General features: G+C 35.1%; 1 protein-coding gene across 1 annotated transcript in view; it reads left to right on the top strand.

Annotated features, from left to right (window-relative positions):
• NTN4 (netrin 4) overlaps positions 1-22,425 on the top strand; it is a 92,886-nt gene that overhangs the window by 58,691 nt on the left and 11,770 nt on the right. Inside the window, exons 4-7 of the mRNA XM_036237250.1 lie at positions 2,595-2,721; positions 4,642-4,830; positions 20,378-20,591; positions 20,954-21,066. Coding sequence (XP_036093143.1) covers positions 2,595-2,721; positions 4,642-4,830; positions 20,378-20,591; positions 20,954-21,066 — 643 coding nt within the window. The remainder of the gene's footprint in view (positions 1-2,594; positions 2,722-4,641; positions 4,831-20,377; positions 20,592-20,953; positions 21,067-22,425) is intronic.

Raw genomic sequence — 22,425 nt, 5'->3', positions numbered from 1 at the left:
CTTTAAACTGATATTTTATGTGTTCCATGATCTAGATAGAACCTACCTCTCTAACACATGTCCTCTTATTTATTGACTATTCCCAGAATATTCCTTTCGGGTTCTTATCTTCTTGTCTTTGCTTCCTAAGGAAAAATCCCATGTATTCTTCAAGACATAGCCCTCAGGGACTAGAGACTTAGAAGTTTTAGACAGAATATATTGACCTTGATCTCTACCTTATTTGCCTTATACTTCTTAACACTTTTTCAAATATCCTCCTCAGATAGTACTCTATACAATCCCCTTAACAGCAGTGACGGATTAGGGATAGTTTATTCTAAGAACTCTGAATATAATTTCATCAAATATTCATATCCTGGTGTTTTGCATATGTTTTATTTTTATAGGGTAAAAAATTTAGACAATTACAAAACTGCTTTCCCTACTACTCTTCATTATGCTACCAAGCTCTGTCAGCTATACAAGTATAACTTCACCTCACTAAACTCTTCAACTTTGGAAGATTTTACTTAATCGGTTTTTCCAAAGACTCCATTTTGTTTGAAATCAGCATCTAGTACAAGCAAACAAAGTTTATACTGGGAACCTTTTTAAAGAAAGTTATCATGCAGAAGTTATTTGATAAAGAGTTTCTATTTTTCTCATGATGATAAGGAATGTTGAATTTAAAATATTTAATAAAAGCAGTAGCACTGGAGCATTTCTATAGAAATACATGAAAAATCAGATATCCAGGAATTAAGATAAAAAGACCTCACTCTTAAAGAGCAGTAGAAATTGAATTTCTGCAGATCTCCAAATTTAAGTGCAAACTTGTCTTTAGAGCTTGCTTGGATGTGTGAATGAACATGTATAGTACACACAACTTTATATATAAAGAGCTCCTAACAAAGATAGTCACAAAGAGAAGCCCAAGAAAATATGTAACTATAACTCAGCTCACACTTACATACTCTAAGACCTAAACCAATAAAATGAATGTATAACAACTGAATTTCTACAAGGAGAATCAACAAAACTTTCTGCATCATCATGGTACTCTAAGAAGCTAATTCGACCCTCTTAAAAAAAAAAAAAAAAAAGCTGCATCCTTACTAATTCCTAAAAGCTAAAAGGACAGCAACAACTAACTTTCATTACGCACAAAAACTTCACCATACACAGAAATGAAATTTAAAAGCAAGATGGACACCAAAATCATCATTTATTAAATTTTCCAGATTATAACTCTTAGGCCTCATGTGGTTTACTCACAAATAGCCTGTAATACCCAAGCCCTATATAATTTTTGCACTTGAATGTGTGTGAGTCTAAGGTCCATAGTCATTATATAACACACTTGGATAATGCATATACTATATCCAGAGTGCCTCCACAAGTGGAACCAAAGACATGTATACTAAGAGAATTAAAAGAGAAAGGGGCTCTTGGGTAAAACAGCACAACTCCTGGAGTGTCAAGCAATAGTACATCAGTATATTAGTGTAACTATTTCCAGATTCATTGAACTCTCGGGACTCATTTTAATTTTGGCCAAAATAGCTTAGATTTTCCCTATCCTCCTAGCACCACATCTTGGTTGGTTTTATTTCCTCTTCCTGGAAACTTTCTTCCCTTCTGTTTGTCAGAAATATTGTGCATCTTCAAGGATGAGCTCAAAACATAACCCTTCTCATAAAGCCCTCCAGAACCACCAACCTATGGTGGTTTCTGTATCTTTTAAATTCCAGCATTATTTTGTTTTCTAGGTATTTATTTATTGTCTAGCTTATCTGTAATCTTTTTCTATGTAAATCTTTTCTTTCAGCTACATTATACGTTTCTTAAAGACAGAAATTATATTTTGTAATGCTCTGTGTACCAAATAATGCCTAACATAGAGACTCTCCCTTGTAGATATTCGTTAAATATTTGTTGACTGGTTGATATAATTTATAACCCTTATGCTGACTTACCTTTTATTTTTCTCAAGTGAAAAAAAACCACCTCGTACATACAAATTTGGGGACCTAGATAATTTGAGAAGTCTGAGCTACTGTTCAAAACTTTATTTGTCTAATCATGACATTATGTATCAATAAATGCATCTTGGTACTAGAATTCATGGCTATGCTTAGTTACTAGGAAGTATTCAAGATGATTCAAAATATTAATTTTTAGAAATTCAGTGAGTTAACAAAAAAAATTAAAATTCTCATAAACTTCAGATCCCAGAGAATTCTACCCAAGGATTCTTCCCTTGAGAAATACTGTTTTAATGAACCCTTAACTACTCCAAACTGTGGAATTAAAAGAAAATTCCCAGTCATTATGAAAAAATAAATTCAAAGCCTTAAACATATATGTATTTTGACTTTAATTTTACTTCCAAAAAACACATTCCAAATAAATAATTAAAGACATATACAAATAGTTAGCTATAAAGATATTGATTATACAATTTAAATATATAAAAAATATTTTAAAGCCTAAATAAAAATAGGTGAACGGGTGTCATATGGCTAAACCCAACCAGTGAGAGGAGATTGTGGGAAGAATGTTCTTTCCTAGCATCGTTTGTTCTCACAGTTCTTACTTATTTTTGTTTGCAGGTCCATGGGAAGTGCATGTGTAAACACAACACAGCAGGCACCCACTGCCAACATTGTGCACCGTTATACAATGACCGCCCCTGGGAGGCAGCTGATGGCAAAACGGGATCTCCTAAAGAGTGCAGAAGTAAGTACCAAGTCCACAAGACTCAAAGCTGTCTTTGTAAACTAAGCTGTGGACTCCTTGTCATCTCTGGAAACATGAAGTAGTGGGTGACAGATGCTGTAACCTACACAAACAGTGCCCATATCTCTGCCCACTATGACCTCAATCATGGGAAACATTTAACTGCTTGCAAATTTGCCAATATGTCTGTTTTGCCAAGAACGCGTTGCCTATTTGCTTGGCCACTTTGCAGGACCTAAGCACCTTCCTTGAAAATTTGACTTCATAAAAATATGGCGAGACACAAGAACAACTGAGGATTGTGGTGTACAATTACTCTCATGGCTGAGATAATAAATCAGAATCATGAAAGTAGCTATGTTGAGCTCATTTCTCAAAACAACCCTATAAAGCAGATGGTGTTAATCCCATTTTAGAGCTCAGGAAACTAAGGCTTAGCGGGGTTAAGTAAATTGCCAAAATTAATAAATAATAGTCAGGACTTGATCCCAAATCCTCAGACTCCAAATTAAATGTTTTATTTTTTCTATAATACCATCGTACCTTTCTTTTTGCTTTACTTAAAATGACAAATTAGATTTGAAATTAATCCAGTTAGTCAAGAAGGAGACTGCATTACCAGGGCTAACTTCAGGTTTGAGGTTTGAGATGATGAAACAGGAAAGTAAAAATATGGGAATATGAACCTTTCTTTTTTTTTTTTCGATTCAAAATGTTCAGAGAAACACACATGCCCATAACAATGTTAACACTCAAAGACTTCAATTTTACCAGGTTTTAAAGGCAGGTACTGTGGGTAAAGTTGTGAGAAGTCTCTTCTCATACATAATTTGAAATCATAACTGATTTCTTTTAGTTTCTAGGAAATGTAAAGGATTTCCTCCAAGCATAAATCTTAAATTATCTTGTATTTTTTAAAGATTATGAATCATCAAATTATCATAACATATCAAGGAAACAATGAAAAACAATAGCACAAACATTTTTAAATACAGTTTACCTCCAGGAAAAAGTCTGGGTTCTTATTCTAAATCACTCATCAAGAGAATCTAAAGAATTTCTCCTAAATTCCTAGAATGCCATTCTGGCCCTTTCCAAAGAAACCATGTGCCTATCTAATACATATAGAACACAGAGATTTGTCACCTGGCCCTATTGACTGATCATCTTAGAAATGCCTTTGAGAAATTATTACATAAGAAACACTGCTGGCTTCTTCTACAAGAAATTTGAGGCTTCTGTAGGAGACGACCTGGTACAAGAGCTGATAAATAGAAAGGTAAGTCAATCTACCTGCCAACTTACTCATTCCTCCCGGGTTCACTGGTGAGCATGAATTCAGGCCTGTATCTGCAATATGAATTGTCATTTTTAGATAATGCCTGACAATCTAGCTTTTTAAAGCAAGGTCATGGGACCCACAGTGATGACAGTGGTTCTTGGGAAGGAGCAGGAATGGACATGATGATATATTACCATTAAAGAGAGAAAAAAAATGATGACCACTCAAATAGGCTTTCCAAAATAAATTTCAACTCTATTTGCTAAGGTAACTGTACTATCGCTGCCTAAGACAAAACTATACTTTGTTGGCTTTTAGGCATATCCCAAAACTTTTTAAATTAAAACTATAATATATCAATTACATCTAAAAAAAAAAATCTAAAAAAAACACTAGAAGAATACAGATACCAAAAAAAAAAAAAAAACTTAAAAAAAAGAGATGGGAGTCTAGAGTTCTCGGTGTATACTTTTAAATTGTTCTGATTCTTGTGTACTGTGAAAATGTGCATTATTCAAAAAAACTAAAAATTTAAAACATTACCGACAACTTACCCTCTTTTTAACAGTTTGAATGTTAGAAAACCTGCCACTTTATTTTCGATTATTTCTTTTCCTTTCATGCTTCTTTTCTTCCAGCCTGCAAGTGCAATGGGCATGCCGATGCCTGTCACTTCGACATTAATGTGTGGGAGGCCTCAGGGAATCGCACTGGTGGTGTCTGCAATGACTGTCAGCACAACACGGAAGGTCCGCATTGCCAGCGATGTAAGCCAGGCTTCTATCGGGACCTCCGGAGACCCTTCTCTGCTCCAGATGCTTGCAAAAGTAAGTAAACTTATGCTTCCTGGGAGAAAGGAGGATTTGTACAAAAGAGGTGAATCTTTCCATCCTCCATTTCCTGGCCCAAGGGAGAGGGGTAGTGAAATTTCAGACGATAAATCTCACACATCAGTCAATTTCTTCACTGACAACAGGCAAGAATTTTCTGCTTGTTAGGTGAAAACAGTGCAATACTAATAAAAGTAATTTCCCTTTCTCACTCTTCATGAAATAAAATTATTTCCCGTAGCACCACATTTTGGAAAACAAGATGACTAATAGAAGAAAGAATGATGAAAAGGGAGATATATTTAAAATTATCTGAAGACTAAATATATCAATAAAACGTAGACAATAAATGGACTCAAACTGATGAAATTGAGAGTGGTTACCTACACTTGGATCATTCTAGCTTTCATCTCTAGAGTGAACTTGAACACCTGTTTTGGTTTCAGTATGAATGCAGTTTGGTTGACACCGCTCTAATATATCCCTGTATCATAAACATAGTTAGAACATAACAATAATTCCCTACTCTCCTTCAAAATACTATTCACATAGAATAGATTATGCTTTTTGGCATAACTTCAAGAAGTTTATTTGGAAAAAGAACAGAATTTTTAAGCATCCGTCCAATTATCTGAAACACGTGACTATGAAGGTTTCATGTAGAGCCTAAATATCCAATGTGGCTAAATAGCTCATCTAATTACATGAGTATTTACATGTCCATCAACTCAGAAATTATTAGAGGACAAAAACCACTCAAGACTGTTAATGGAGATTGATGATCATGCCCTTCCTATCCCTATCAAGTATCCCATGTTCTAGCTCAAAACAGTGACAGGAAAGGAGCAATACAACAGGAAACAATCATTTAAAATCTTGTGTTTTTTAATTTAAAAGAAAAATTCTATTGCTCTTGAAAGATACATATTTTTTTAACAATGGGCAGGAAATAGCTACATTAAAATTTGAATGGGCTTATTTGTTACAAGCTTTCTCTCTTAAATTATGGCACAGCTCACTTTCAACAGTGAGCCCAAAATTTAGATTTGTCATAATATTTCTCAGAGAGTTTTATTTTACTCCTACTCCTGTGTGTACTCAGACTTGAAGTTAGAAACTACTAATAATCAGTCATGTTGCTAATCTCCTCTAGTTAACAAATACATGCACCAAGTAGGGGATTATAAAAATAACTGATGCCAATTTAGTCCTTTTACCATAACTTGTAGGAGGCAGTTGGCTTGGTAGGGAAGATGTATATTTTCTTCTTTCTTTCTACAGACAGCCCCCTGACCCACTGGGTAGACCACCCGAGGAGGAGCTATCTCCATTCACTTTATGACTATTCCAGCATATGTCTGAGACAAAGACGCCTGTGTCCATTCACTTCCCTAGCATGGTTTTCCTTACTGACAGCTTCTGGTCCTTCTCTTTCCTTTTCTGAGCCAGGGGTAGATCCCAACACTTATTAGCACATCTAATTCTTCTTTCTACCTAACTACTCTCTATAATACATTATTTAATTGGCAACATTTTCACTATTTAGTAATATTTTCATATCATTAACTCTCTCCTTGGAAGACATGTCCCTATATCACCTCTAAAGTCATTAATTCTGATAATAAAATTTATGACAAGTAGGTTAATATACTTAACATTTATCAAGTACCCATAGTGAACCAGATTTCGTACTAGGTGCTGATAGAGATGTTGCTATAGCCATAACTTTTCTCCTCATTAGTTCCCACTTTACTTTTATGAGGAAGGTAGTATCAAGTAAACAAGTTGATATTTTAAAAAATTTAAAGTATCCCAGTATGTGGTTCCATCAACAACATGTACAATGTTATTCAAAATAACAATTTTATTATATTTATTCTACTGTGCTCACCAAGGCAGAAAAGTAACCTGTTACTCAGTGTGTGGTCCAGAGACCAATTCCATCATTTGATTAGAAAATGCTGAACTTCTAATCTCACCAAAACCTACTGAATCAAATATGCACTTTAACAAAATTCCCAGGTAATTGTATCATATTAAAGTTTGAACACTTTTCAGCAAGAATTAAGTGCTTTTTACCATTTACTCTAAGGTTAGTTTTTAAAAATTAGCCCAACATTCTACTATTCCCTGAGCATCCCAATTAACTAAGATTTGCATCTCTACCTGTGTGCATACAGACTTAAAATTTTTTAGATTAATTACATAAAGATTTAATGAGAAAAAAATGGAAATCTGGACAAATGTGTTTCTACAGTACAACACTTTCCAAGGTTTGATCCATGGAATACTAATTTCATGGGCTGTTTAATAGGTATTAGGATAAAAGGAAATTTTTCTATGGCCTGAAAATTTAGGAAGTGGTGACTTAATCAAAGGTTTCTTTGCTTCAGGATTTCTCAGAGACTTTCGTACGCTAATGTTCATTATAAGCCTCCTATAGAGCTTTGACGTATGTCTCTCAAATGTAGCCAGAAAATGCTTTTCTTACATAGCATCTTGTGGGATCAGTGTTCTATAGAACACACTGGAAAATGCTGCTATGTGAAGACTTCACTTGGGAGTACATATCCTAAAGGATTCCTTCCGTTTATTTGTTCCTCATTTCCAAGACCTAGAGCCTAAAACTGTATATCAAGGAAATGATAAACATTTTGAAATAAATACAAACATAATGTTAACTAAGCCCAGGCAACCTACAGTCTGTTGGACTGCCAGTGGTGATATACGAAAGCACTTATCTTCTTTCTTTCCTAGTTAATGTCTTCTCAGGAGATGGAATCATTGAACACCTGAAGCAGCAGCCCAGACAGAATTTACTTGAAGTGTATAAATGATAGCTCAGTTTAGCTCAGGAGGCATTTATTGAGTGACTTTTCTGAGCCAGGAACTTCAGTAAGGACTAGTCTGTAAAGATAAAAAGGTCTTCCCTGCAAGATCTTATGCTCTAAGAGAAATGTGCAATAGCAGGTCATTTTAATACATCGTGGTGATGGTAATGATATAATAGTAATCGCTGGCATTTTTTGAGTGCCTACTCTTCTCTGTTCACTGATCAAAGGGCTAATATATATATTAATTCATTTAACTTTCACAAAAGCACTTCCATATAGGTACTATTATCATCGTCACTATAAGAGGCAAGTGTAATGAAAGAGATATGCTGAGTGCCTTAGGGAGAGTGTGGGGGTGGAGTGAAGGAATCTCCTTGATGAGATGCCTCTGATACTTTTTTGGTGCATGTTTTTATTTTTTTCCTCTAAAAGTGCTAAAACAGAAAGTGTGTTTTGATTTTTAATCAATGGTTGCCTTTGTTGCCTTTGAATTCATCTATAAAATGGAATGAATCGATGTTATTCAATCTACTACACATTTAATAGAACATTAATCTGAGCATATTAATTCATTCAATAAATATTGGTGACACTAATCTTGGGACTCTTCCCCATTAGATAGCTAGCTCCTGGCCAAATAAGCCAAAGATTTGTTGACCCCTTTCATGGTCCAAGCTATATTTTCCCTCCCACTTTCCTGATAAGCACTATGCTAAATGCTATGGTACTTATGTGTACACTTAATTGATGGTCACGAATTCATCAAACATGAATAAAAAGGGCCATAAACCAAATCTACTAGCCAACAGATATATTCCTGTGAGCAATTAAATCATCTCTCAGTTCTCACTTCCTCTTTATTTCAAATGTAAACAGAGTCAGCTGTGGGACCCAAACAATCAACTACACATGTCCATTGCCAAGAAATCACTTGAGGTTTCCAAAGATGTTGTTTGTTTTTTTAAGACTACTGGAGATCATTGTAACTGAATTTATTTCTACAGCTCAGAAAAAGAATTATAAAAGGACAGTGTGTTTAAGGTCTGCGAACACGAGGGACAATGTGAAATCTCTCCAGCTGAATCTAGGGTTGAGAGCAGAAATGGAAGCTCGAAGTTGCTAGTCACAAAGGTATAGAAATAATGGAAAATATAATTATCACTGTGTACTGAGATACTTTGAGGAATACTGTCTCTGTTCTAAAAGAAGAGTCTCTTTTAGAGTAACTCATTTGAAATCTCTAAAGTCACTAACGTGTCTTTGGTATCCCGTAACCTAAGTAGATTTTCCTATGGCAGGCATATTATAAATGTAAGAATAACCCTACTATGCAGTGGCATGCTGGCTTTCTAGGGTGAAAACAAAGCTCTGATTTGTGTAGCATTCTGCGGTTTCAATACTTCCACCATGGCCAGCTTCAAGCTACCAGATCATTGTTTTTAATCAGAAAGTCAGTGACTCAGAAAAGACTCTAAACCAAAAGTGCAATGGTTTCTCTTTTTTGAACAGTCTTGCCTCCACCTTCACGACCCCCGTGTCTGATACAAGCACTTCTCCTTTTAGTCAAACCTATATGTGGATTAGAATCAGCTAGGAACACTTACTGAAAATGTGAAATCTCAGAGCCCTGCTCCTGAGCTTCTGAATCAGAATCTCCAACAGGGATGGGGACAGAAATCCGTGTTTTGTTAAAGCACCATTGGTGATCCTGATTCAGCCTGTTGGTCTCCTAGCCAGCACTTAAGAACGACTACGTATGCATTCCCTTTCATCTTCGGATGAAAGATTCTGAGCTAATAATCATCTATAACTTAATCTGCTCTGTGAATTAGCCGTTATCTCTGACAGAAAATCCTAAAGGATTACTAAAACTCTGGCTAGACATGTTTTTCCTGACACGATGATAGATACGAATGCTGGTAAGCATTCATGTCAATTATCTTCTCCCACTTATTAATGTCTAACTTAGAACTTCTGCTTTTCTCCAAAATAGTTCTGGCAGAATTCTATGATGTATGTTTTTCACCTATCAGTTTCAAAATAAATACCTAGCAATTCTATGGGTAGAATGCCCTTTTAGTCATAGTATATAAATTTATTTACTATAAACATCTCATTCTTTGAAGTCAATTATTATAATGTGACTGGACTTTATAATAAAATTAGTTTACTATTACATTGACAATTGACTTACATATTTCAGAACATAACATTACAATACTATAAGTATGTCATTGTGTTTGATTTAAATAATTATTGAATCCTGTTCTTCATGAAGTCCCCCTTCCCTTCCCCACTCCTTTTAGCACCAAAGGATACATTAAATGTTAGACGATGGAAAATTGGCATGGAATTGGTATGGAGTATTAACAGCTATTCTATGACATGAAATTTTCTGTACAAAATTTCCCTTACTTTAGTAAAACATATGGTTTGAAACAGATTTTTAAAGAAAATGCTTTGTAGAGCAGAATTAGCTGTTTTAAGGAAATAGCCACCAGGTAGTAAGTTTACTGACTTTATGTCAAGACATATTTTTAACTATTGCATAGTCTCTCCATATTAAAAAAAAAAAATGAGCAAATGGAAAAAAAAAAAAGCAGAATTCATTCCCTGTCAAAGTAAACAACCTCTTGAAAAAAACTGACATGCCCTTCCTTCCTCCCTGGTGGGCCAAAATAAATGTAGTCAATTGCCTTTTAGCAGAGAATGAATAAAAATAAACTTGGTCCCTCTGCTCTAAAACCCAAACCAAGTGTTTACCCAGAATATTATCTGGTTACTTGGTTACTGTTACCCTAACTAGCCAGCTATCTCTGTAAAGAAAGAGTTCTATTATCCATCCAAATCTTTTTTCTTCTTGTTGTTGCCTTTTTTCTTCCTGCTGGCTTAGGTGAGAACTATTCAACTGATGGAAATTCAAGTGCTTTGAGTGGGTGACTATCTTGAGGCAGACTACCTTTCCATCCATCACAGTCTGCTCAAATATCACTTTCTCATGATGCTGTTTGTCTGTTTGCTTGCACCTCTCTTTAACAATTTTTTCATTCTACCTCTGGAATGGTTATTCTTTCCCTTCAAATTGTATTAGAAGTAAAAATTTTAAATTAATTAAATCCAGAATACCTTACCACAGTGACACATTTAGGAACCCATAAGCATCTTCCATTTTTCATTCTGTATCTGTGTTCTGGTCTATCTCAGAAAAGTATTTGTTCCCAAAAGTCATTGACAATTCTTTCAGCAGTAGCTTAGTGGGCTTTTTCTTTCAAATTGTAGTTTTAGAAGAGCCTCATGAGGTCATTTTATGTTATATAAACAACATAGACATCTTTGTTTTATATTGAAAGTAACTGTGAATGATTCCAGCATAGAATCAATATGAAGTAACTGTTTTTGAAAAGCAAACTTTTAAATAGAACCAGTAACTTGGCAATAATAGTTGGGAAACTTTAATCTCAGTTTTTAAAAAAATCTAGTGTATAAAACCAGAGGGTTAAGAAGTAAAAAAAAAAAAAAAAAAATAGAGAAAACACATATGTCATAATATATCATAGTAGGACTATCCTTTAGATAGATTAATAATGTATATTAAAATTCATCCAAAAAGGAGAAATATTATGAGTTTATGAATAATAAAAGTCGATCAAACTGGAGAAGAGAAGTAGGAGAGGTCATGAAATTCTCTAAAATGTTTCCCAAACAGAAAGTGCAATTTGCTGAATAAATAAACAATATGTCATTCTGCATTTGGTGAGGACAAGCATTAAATAATCAAGCAAATCATTATAAAATATTGAAATCCTCAGAAAGTCTGTACAAAATTAGATGGGATATAAAAAAGAGAATAGTGTTTGTTGAGTGGTTACTATGGGCCAGACATTGTACTCGGCAATTTACATAAGTTTTCCCACTTAGCAATTTTTATGAGTTAGGTATTAACTCATTAATGAGGACACTAAGGCTTAAATTATACTTAATTATGTATTTTGTCCAAGTTTATGCAGCTGGTCAGAGGCAGGGCTGAGATTAAAATCCAGGTTTGTTTGACCCCAAAGACTTTGATCCAAAGATCCTAAGAACTTGATTCCACATTGTGACCTAGTTGATGAAATAAAATGAATTAACAAAAGTGGAAATAAACAGACATGTAGAGCCAAAAATGATTTCTAAAGAACTTAGATTTTTAAAAAAATGTATCACTTTGGGTTTTAAGTTAGACTCTCCTTACCGATAAATTGCCATGTAAAATTTGAATATAAAGAACTGCATTTATCCTAAGGGATCTTAGTACAAGAAAGATGGAGATAACTGGAGAGTGTTCCAGATAGACCAACAAAACAAGAAAGATACTAATGAATAAATATAAGAAAGGATAAATATTCTCAGGTCAACAAGGAAACTTCCTAGAGAGAACATAACTTTCTACACATACTCAAAAGGTGTAAGAGGATATAGGAGTGGCAAAAATAATTTACTTCCCTAGAACAAAGAATTATAATTAGATATAAGTGGATGAAAGTGAGAAAAGGAATTTCCGATTGATTGATGTGACAAAAAAAAAATTTTCTTCCAGTGAGGGGCATTTATAGGTGAGAAATGTTTCCTACAGAGTTGGAATAAAGAATTTCTATTACAAACAATAAATAATAAAATCTGACTGAGTGAATGTAGGAAATAGTCTTGCACTCATGTAAGGAACAGTCTTGCACTGACAAGATTAAGAATAATCTCTTCTACTTGACCATTTCAGTTTTCTATGGATTTGTTGTTTTGCTATGTTTTTTGTTCGTTTGTTTCTAGTATCTTAGTATTGCAAATGCTATGGTGTTAAGATAATACAAACCTATAAAAGAAATGATATGAGCCTTTTAGGAGGTTTATTAAAACATAAAATCATTTCTGGTTGTTGCTTATTGAGAGGCACCATTCATTCATTCATTCATTCAAGATTGAATAAGTCCCTAAAATGGGTCAGTTATGGTCCTAGGTTTTGAGGATACAGAGATGAAAAGATGTGGCTCCTACCTTCTAGGACTTCACAGTGTGCTATAGAGAGAGCGATAGGACAAAAAAAAAAAAAAATCATAAAGAGGTCACATTGGAGGCTAGAAGGCCAGTCATTAAGAAATATTTATTAAGTTACTATAACTCATTCCTTTTTAAAAACGCAACGTAGATTTACTCAGTGCCAACCATATGGCAGGCCTATCATAATCATTGTATATGCAATAAGAGTCTCTAATCCCATAGAAACAGACTATAAATAAATTTACCCAAGTAGATATGTAATTAAAAACTGCAATCGGTGTTGTGAAGAAAAGGACACAATGACAGGTTATGGTATCCTGTCATGCAGAGACTAGTGACATTAGTTCAAAGCAGAGATCTAAGATAGATGGAATAAGTAAGAATTATTTCTCCAAAGAAAAAAGAAGTTAAAGATGATCCCAATTCCTCCTTTGGTTCCTGGATGGCTAGTGCCTGAGAAGATTGGGAAAATAGGAGGCTTTCTTCATCAAAAAAAATAATGGTGTGTGATATAATCAAATTCTTCAAAGCAAAATACAGTCTCCAAAATTATACCAAAAAGTCTTCTCATAATAAAGTTTGTCTGTACACCCAAAAGTACTTTCTTAAGTTTTAACTGAAGTAGCAACCCAGGAATATAAAACTGGCTATTTGGCTAAGATCTCTGAGATATACCCAGGAATACATTGTAACTGAATCAGTTACAACTAGTAAACAGAAAAGGAATGATACAGAAATCAAATTGAGAGTCTGAGTAGTGGTCACATAGTGAAGCATTAAAATTAATGGGTGTGACTTTTACATTTATTTGCATTACTCGTTTAAAAGTTTATAGAAAACAGATAGTAAATATACTTAGAAAATTTACATTTATTTTTTAAAGCATTAAATAGAGGCAAGAATGGCTGGATTTCATTCATAAATGGATCTCCTTTTGTGTGGAATATACAATAACTCGAGACATTGCATTTCAGTAAGTGAAAGGCAAGTCTTAATATAGATTATTCTCTTATTAGACTTATTCTGTAATAAATTTATTTGAAATTAACATGGACCTTGAATATTGTGGAACTAGCTATCTTTGAGCACGATGCAGATAACATTTAAAGGATGAATAGAAAACTATTCTCTAGGATAGCAAAGGGATAAACCATATTGCCTTTGATGGAGTAAAGTTCATTTACAGTTTTTATTATTTTATAGTCCTTCATCCACTAGCAAAAATAGTTGATAGTAAAAGAAAAAGAGAAAACAGTACCAAAAAAAGAGAGAAGACTTTGTTTTATCTAACATTCAACTTCACACTTAATATAGTAATAACAGTTCATATTGTCTCCTTTCTGTTTGGAGCTGCAGCTCCATGTCTCAGTCTGTCTAAGAACCATCACAGGCAACTGGGCAGCTTTTGAAATGGCTCTGACAATAAAAATCCTCTATCAGAAATTCCGTAGGGCCTTGGCCTTTTCAGGAGAAAACAGCGTTGGGAGCCTGGGCAGCACACTGAAGGAGTGGCCACCGGGCAGTGGTGAAAGGGCTTGACGAGCAGCTTCTTTCCCAGATGAGGGCCTTGAACTTTGAGTTCTGTTTTTAGAAAAGCTAAATCAGGAGCAAATACTTTCAGGGTATTTTGCTCCCAGTGTAGCTTTTACTAACAGAATAGCAAAAGCTAGAGCCAGCATAAGGTAATGCTAAGGAGTCCTGGCAATTTAAAAGAGGTTGTTTCTACAGCAAGCTTGGCATCATGGATTACTCTCTTGAGAGAAAGATGTCCACACAGACTCCAAGAATTCTAGTGAAGCTGGAAATAAAGATAAAAAGGCAGCAATGGTTTCCTATGACTCCGCCACCAAAGACTTTAGCAATCCCATCAGAATAAAGGAAGCCATAACTCTCCCATTATGTTCCTGGCCATTTTGTACCCATAGTTACATACTTATTATGTTCACATAGGTTGACAGCTGTTACTATTGTCCTATATTACATTCTAGGGTATTTTATCTCAGCATACTCTGATCCACAAGAGGAAAGTAATAGAAGATTGATTTTTTTTTTTTTTAACTAAAGAAAGGACTATGTAACAGGAGAGTTACCTAAGTCAAGAAAGCTATATGCCACCAAATTCCTCCCAGGTGCAAAGCAAGGAATCTCAGCCTATTATGAAGGCCAATTAGATCATCTGTTTTCTTTAAAAACAACCCATAACTGCAATGGGCCAGTAATTGCTCTTTTCTCTGTGTACCCATGCATCCTGGACTACATCTTTATAATATTTACTGCCATGTAATTATTTGCATATCTACCTTCCCTCAGTGAAGAGTTAGTGACTGTATTTATCTTTGTATCTTCAGCCCCTAGCATAGTTCTTGTTAACATTAAAGTTCAAGAACTCTTTGATGAAGGTGTGAATGAATGAAAGATGGGCATTTTAAAACTAATATGTTACATCGAGATAATAATAATAATTATTCTTTGAGCCCTTGGTACCACTAAATGTCTGATATTATGCCACACTATCTCATTTAATTCTCACATAACCCTATGGCATAGGAATTATTTCTTACTTCATCGGTGAGAAAATTGAGAATTGAGGTGATTAATTTTATGAAGTCTTGTAAGGGATAAACCTCATAACCAGAATTTGAACTCACCTAGTTAGCTTGTGCCCTTACCAATTCTATTATACTGCCCTTGTTTATTTTCTGTCTTCCTAAGAGGTATTACAGGTAATTTTAAAACGGCTGTATTTATTGTCAGCCTTTGTGGTTAAAACAAATATTAGTTTTAGAGCCTTACAGATATACAAGGTTATTTTTAAAATGTGTTCACCCATTGTTTCATTAACAGTTATGTTTCCTAGTAGAAGATACTCCAGGGCAGGATAATGTCCTCTTTTCTATAAATGCATTATAGAGGGACAGTGCTTCACATAATAGACATATTGCTGCAACCATATATTTTTAATTAAAAATTTATAGCGTTTAGCAATTACCTAAATTCATTATTTGAAGGGAACCTATCATGAAATCGTTTGTAAAAATACCCATTTCCTCTATCTCATCTGTTTTGAATGTTTTGTATTATTATTTCAGATTTTCTTAAAACAGGACTAATCAGTACAGAATATCCTACTTTAAATTAGTCATTTGCACTATTTAAAAAAACTTGTGACAATATTTAGATATTAAAAATGACATTTTAAATAATTTTGCTTTATTAATTGGTTGTAAGAACAGCTTAGGGCAAATGTTTACTATTGGATTTTATGTCTAACAAGAAAAAGACAAAGCTGAAGTCAAGGATTTATGTCACCCCAATTGACTTGTAACTTTGACATTCATCATAATGAATATGCAAAAAGTAAGTGCTTGGTTTACATTTTAGAATCAATAAGAAATATATGTCAGGGAATCAGAACCTGAACCAGAATCTAAGCAGAACCATCTATATTTTCCTCAAGCCACTAGAAAATATATTTGGATTTTGGAAGAAAATAAGAAATGTAGATTAAGTGTGTCAGATACTGTCTGTTACACAAACTTCAGAAGATAGGTATGCAAGGCAAGTCTCAGTGTGCAGTCTGAAAAAGTAAGCCATGAAAGGTGTCAAGGCCTTCTGCCTGGAGCTAGTTCTGCATAGTCTCCAAATGGTATTTTTATCTTTTAATTATGTAAAAAATCACATTGACAGAAATCCACTAGCACAGGTAATGGAATCACATTCTTTTCTGGCCATTCCTGAAATGTGTGTAGGTTTTAAAATCTATGGTAGTACTGAGGGGTCAAATCCTAAAAAGGCTTGACTTTTCTATTAGAGGAAAATATAAATGTGGTGGAAGAATATCATATATTACATTAGATATGGGTCCTATATCTTTCTTCTAGTCCCCCTATCTGCTGTCAATAACCAAATTGACTTAACTGAGTGATAAAGTAACTATAGGTTTACTCATCTCAAAATGATGACATTTATATTGGATTATATGATTTCCTTTAAAATCTTCACATAGCACTTCGATAGATTCATGTTACATATTATACATTCTCCTCAAATGTAATAAACTTCAATCTTCAATTGTTTTCTACTCAATGTCTACTCCAGACACTCTAAACCAGCGATCCCAAAGCCCCAGGCCATGGACCAATACCGGTCTGTGGCCTGTTAGGAACCAGGCTGCACAGCAGGAGGTGAACGGTGGGCGAGAGAGCGAAGCTCATCTGTATTTGCAGCTATTCCCCGGCACTAGCATCACCGCCTCAGCTCCACCTCAGATCATCAGGCATTAGATTCTCATAGGAGCACTGGTCCCTGATGCCAAAAAGGTTGGGGACTGCTGCTCTAAACTTCTCACAGTCCCCAAATGGCCATGCCCTTTCACATGATTTCCACAGCCTAAAATGTCCTTCAGGTCAATTCCACAAATGCTTATTTGGGCATCTACTATGTACCAGATACTGTTCTGGGACCTAGAAAACAAAAAGAAGAAGATAAATATCCTTCTGTCAATGAGTTCAGAGTTTAGTAGTAAGGGAGACAGGCATATAAACACATAATAACGATGTACTACGATATACACAAAATAGAAATACATACAAAAAACAGAGGCAGCATAAAGGAGGGAGTGGGACAAGAAAGCGTGTCAGGGGCCAGATGGACAGGTGGGGAAAAGCAATGCAGGCACGGCCAGGGGCACCGAGGCATGAAAGGGCTTCATGTTTTCAGGAAGCAGTAAGAGCTTCCACGTATAATGCAATGGGGATGAACTGTACACTTAAAAAATGATTAAGATGGTACATCTTATGGTATGTCTTTTTACCACAATTAAACTTTAAAAAATTATTTAAAAGAAATGTATTAGGGAGAGTATCTAAAGACCAGGTTGGAATAAGCGACTGCCCATTTTTTTCTCCTCTTCATCTTGTAAACTCCTACTCATCAGATGTCTACAAGCCCTCCTTTATGGGCCCTAAGTGATTCCCTCAGCCTCTATTCCATTCCTCTTGGATCCCATAGCATAGAAGTCCCATAAAGACCTCTACTGGAAATTTTTTTGTTTACTCCTTTGTTTTCCCAACAAGACTGTGAGTTTCTCGGGGGCTGGATTCATTAATTATGCAAGCAGAGATCCTACATGTATACAAGATTTATTAAAGTAATCAGTTAATTCACAATTAATTAACCATGTACCAGATACTACACTGTTTACATACATAGTCCCCTTCCATCCTTACAACTACTGTTATGAGGTTAGATATTGTTCTCCTTCCATTTTACAGAAAAGAAAACAGAAAATGAGAGGCTAGGTCTCTTGCCAAAAGTTATACAGTTAGTCGGTGGTTGAGCTTTGAAGCCAGATTGAAGCCAGCTAAGATTTTAGTGACAAAGAAAGTAATCAATGAAAGTAGTTTCTAAGGGGATAAAGGAGGGAATGGGATCTAGAATATTAGTTGAGAAGACTTAGACTTAGAAGGAAGAGTTAGTTGGTCTAGTAGATGTCAGCCTCTGTGCTATGCACCTTGCCGAAGTAATTTCACTTAAAGAAATTTCATCCTCATGAAATCTCTATGAGATATATACCTCATTGAAGAAACTAAGGTTCAAGAAAGTTAAATTTCTTGCCTAAGATTAGACAGCTAGCGAGTGGCTAGGCTATAAACTGAGATCTCTCACAGTATTTTTCATGTGACTCTTAAAGAAGATTGTGAAGATAAAGATGAAGATAATTTGAGGTGAAGAAATGATTATCCAGAGGAAATTATTAATTAGAATTTTTAAACCAAGTAGTTAGGGTAAATTAAAAAGTAGGGATATTTTGGGACAGCCACTGTAAGGAATCTTTTTTTTTTTTTTTTGAAGGTGAGGTGAAATTGAATAAATCGGGCTAATAAGCATCAGTTCAGGGATCCAACTGAGGTTAGGGTACACAAATTCGTGAAACACCCATAGCACATTTTAAAAAAACTTTGTTCCACTATTTTTGCTATCTCAGGAACAAAGAAAGTATTAGGGATTGTCAAACTATGAGCAGTGGGCAACTGTGGGAATCGGGTGAGAGCTGAAGGGAAAGACACTTGATTAATAGCAAGGACTTGCAGAAATGACTGATCATAGATTCTAGTTTGAGGACCTAGATGTAACCCCTTATGTCTTAGTCCATACAGGCTACTATAACAAAATACCATGGACTGGGTGGCTTAAACAATAAACATTTATTTCTCACAGTTCTGGAAGCTGGAAGTCTGAGATCATGGTACCAGCATGGTTGGATTCTGGTGAGACCTGTCTTTGGGGTCGCAGACTGCTGACTTCTGTTGTAGCCTCACATCCTTCACAGAAAAAATTGCTTTTCCCTTTTCATCCCCTTATAAGGGCACCAGTTTCATCAGGCCCAAGACCATTCCAAACCTCCCAAAGGCCCTACCTCCAAATACTATCACATTGAGGATTAGACCTCAATATATGAATTTGGGTTGGGGGACACAAACATTCAGTCTATAGCACATACTAATTAAATCCATATTTCTTCCTCTATCAAACCTGAACCCTCTCAGATGAAGTCCTTAGTACCAGACTAGAGAAATAACCAATCATTTTATCTGATGTTGCTATAAATTCACGAATCTAACTTCAAATGTGGCCTTTATGCTGCCTGGCAACTATACTTCACTCCCTAAGTTTCTCATTCACTGTTCCACTCCCACTCTTCATGATCTCTCTTACCTGATGACCTTGCTTCCTATTTCATCCAGAAAATACAAGCAATCAGAAAAACTCCCACCAGTTCCCACCACTGCATGTGTCACTCACCTGTATTCACGTCCATATGCCCTGCCTTTCTTCCTGTTTCTATGAATTGATCCTGCTTCTATCCAAGGCCAACACCTCTTCTTCTACGCCAGGTCCCATACTTTTTTCCTCACTCAAGTACGTGCAAGTATTCCTCTAACAATTCTCCCATTTCTCTTTTGGTCCTCAAGTTCTCCTTTTCCACTGAACCATTTCTATCAACACCAAACATCTTAAAACAAACAAAACTCAAACGTTCACTTGAGTTCATATCCCCATTCAGTTTTAGCTGCTACCATATTTCTATGCCCTTAAAAAAAAAAAAAACAACTCAGAAGAGCTATCTGTTCTCATGTTCAACTTCTATTCCCATTCTCTCCCAAGTCCTCTTCAATTAGGTTTGCCATTCGCTGTTACACTGAAACTGTTTCTATCAAGGATACCAATGGCCTTCATGTTGTCAAATGCAGTAATTCCCATTCCTCATCTTCTTGGACCTACCAGCATTTGACTGATGTTGCCTACCTCTTTGAATCTCTCTTTCTTTGGCTTACAGAACATCATACTCTTTTTTTCCCCTTTCTCATGAATTGCTCCTTCTTTGTCTTTTTTGTTGATTTGTTCTCATCACCCCAACCAAAATCCATTCATATTTAATGCCTTTAATTTTAGAATAAATTATGTAGTTAATTTCGCAGCAGACATGCTTTTCTGATTTTATCTTCTTACCTATAATTTAATTAACTTATTCTTTGGGCATATACTAACTGGCTAAGGGAGAAGCTGCAGAGATATGCTATGTGGTGAAGGGGAGCCATTTTGGAATTGCCAAGCTTAATCTCCAGAGATAATCTAGTCACTCATTCGTCCTTCCTTGTGTGTCCTCTCTGTTGTAGTGTGTTCCTGCCATCCAGTTGGATCAGTTGTCCTTCCTTTCAGCTCAGTGACCTTCTGTGATCCCAGCAATGGTGACTGCCCTTGCAAGCCTGGGGTGGCAGGGCCACAATGCGACAGGTGTATGGTGGGATACTGGGGCTTCGGAGACTATGGCTGCAGGCCCTGTGACTGCGCAGGGAGCTGTGACCCTCTCACAGGAGACTGCATCAGCAGGTGAATGAGCATGGATCTTGTTCTCAACTATGTGTCCTTCATATTCTTTTAAAGTTCTAATAGTGATTTGGAAAATCTCTTATGCTGTTAATGGAGCAAAGATGTCTTTGCACATCTATTTAAAGAATTTTTTTAAACGGCAGAGTCAAATCATTTGTTCTTACAAAGTCCTCGAGATGGTCTAGTTCATTTTGCAAAGTAAATTGTTCCTCTTAACAGTAGGCCCTTAAAACACTATTTCTGAAAAGTGAAAGAATGAGAAGGTAGCTGATAAGGTTTGAATTTCTGTAAATGTATTCATTTCAATCACATTCTCAGACATTCCTTAAAAAGTTCTTCATCATTTTCTATTTTATGAGCAGCACAGACATAGACTGGTATCATGAAATTCCTGACTTCCATTCCATGCACAATAAGAGTGAACCAACCTGGGAGTGGGAGGATGAGCAAGGATTTTCTGCACTTCGACATTCAGGTGAGACGGTAGATATAAGCGGATATTGTATTTCCAGGTCTGGTCTTCACTAACAGTGATTCATAACAAACCAGAGAACAGCTTTTGGATCCTATAAAGGGAACTCTTTAGTTCTGAGATTTAATAAAGTAGTGACCCCCATAAGTATAAAACTATTAAATATAAGAGGTATTTCAATAAGCTTTTGTTTATTATTTGATTATTAGAGTAACATAAGTAATTAGCATAGAAAATTTGAAAAATGCAAAACATCACAGTAAAAAAACAAATGTCACCCAAATCTTATTACCCCACTGTTAATACTTTGGTGTGTCTTCTTCAATCTAAAACATAGTGTTTTACACAATTGAGAGTTAATTGAATTTATCAGGTTAGGAAATAATACACAGATCCATTTAAAGGAAGAATATTCTTACCAAATATAACTTAATATGTACAAAGCAAAAACCAGTTGTGAATGCATTGTGTTTATAGCTTTTTTACAACTAGGAAACAAAAATAACTTTACAAACTAAATATAAGCCAAATGATAAAACTAATAAAATTCAAATTAACAACATTAGTTGAATATGAAAAATGATTTTTACAGAAACCAAAACACATAAAATGGTTCTTTGAATTTACCAAGTCTGTACTAGCATCCTCTGATTCAATTTTCCTATGATGTTTATCTGTTTTTTCATTTGAAGAACATGCTATGAAATTGGTGGGAATACATAATTTCTGTGTTCATCCTGCCTCTGTTCTTTTCTCATAGAAAATCTAGTGGTTCTATTTAGCACCAACTTGCTCCTTATAACACAAACATAAATGTGGGCATGGAATCTTGCGTCAGCATTTAGTTGTAAAGTGCTCACCAAATAATCCAAATTAGACTCAAAAAAATAAGTTTAAAATATTTATTGTTAAAAACAACAAATGCCAAAAATGTTATATGTAAACCCATAACATATCTTCTAGTGTTACCAAATCTTATACTTTGCCATAATCGTTTCATTTAATTTCTATTTTCATTTAAATTTTAAAGTGTTACAGATACATTTGAAGCCCCTGGTAGACCAATCTACAAGCTCACTAGCCTATAAGATTCTTGCTCTAAGGTTTAAGTGGTTACACTTTAAATGGTTATATAGGTACCTACAATCTTTAATTTTGCCTCTTGGCCCACAAAGCCTAAAATATTTATCATCTTGCCAGTTACTGTAAATATAGAAATTGAGCAAGACAAACAAAAATCCCAGCCTTCAAGGAGTCTATATTCTTGCAGAGGAAGACAGCTAATAAATTTTTAAGAAAAAACATTTTTTATATAATGATATTTAGTGTAATCAAGAAATAAAGCAAGGATGGGGATAAGAA

This window comes from Rousettus aegyptiacus, unplaced genomic scaffold, assembly GCF_014176215.1.
Source record: "Rousettus aegyptiacus isolate mRouAeg1 unplaced genomic scaffold, mRouAeg1.p scaffold_m13_p_2, whole genome shotgun sequence".
In the NCBI taxonomy this organism is placed as follows: domain Eukaryota; kingdom Metazoa; phylum Chordata; class Mammalia; order Chiroptera; family Pteropodidae; genus Rousettus; species Rousettus aegyptiacus.
Note: the sequence above shows the minus strand (reverse complement) of the source record. Positions and strands in the feature narration are given on the sequence as shown.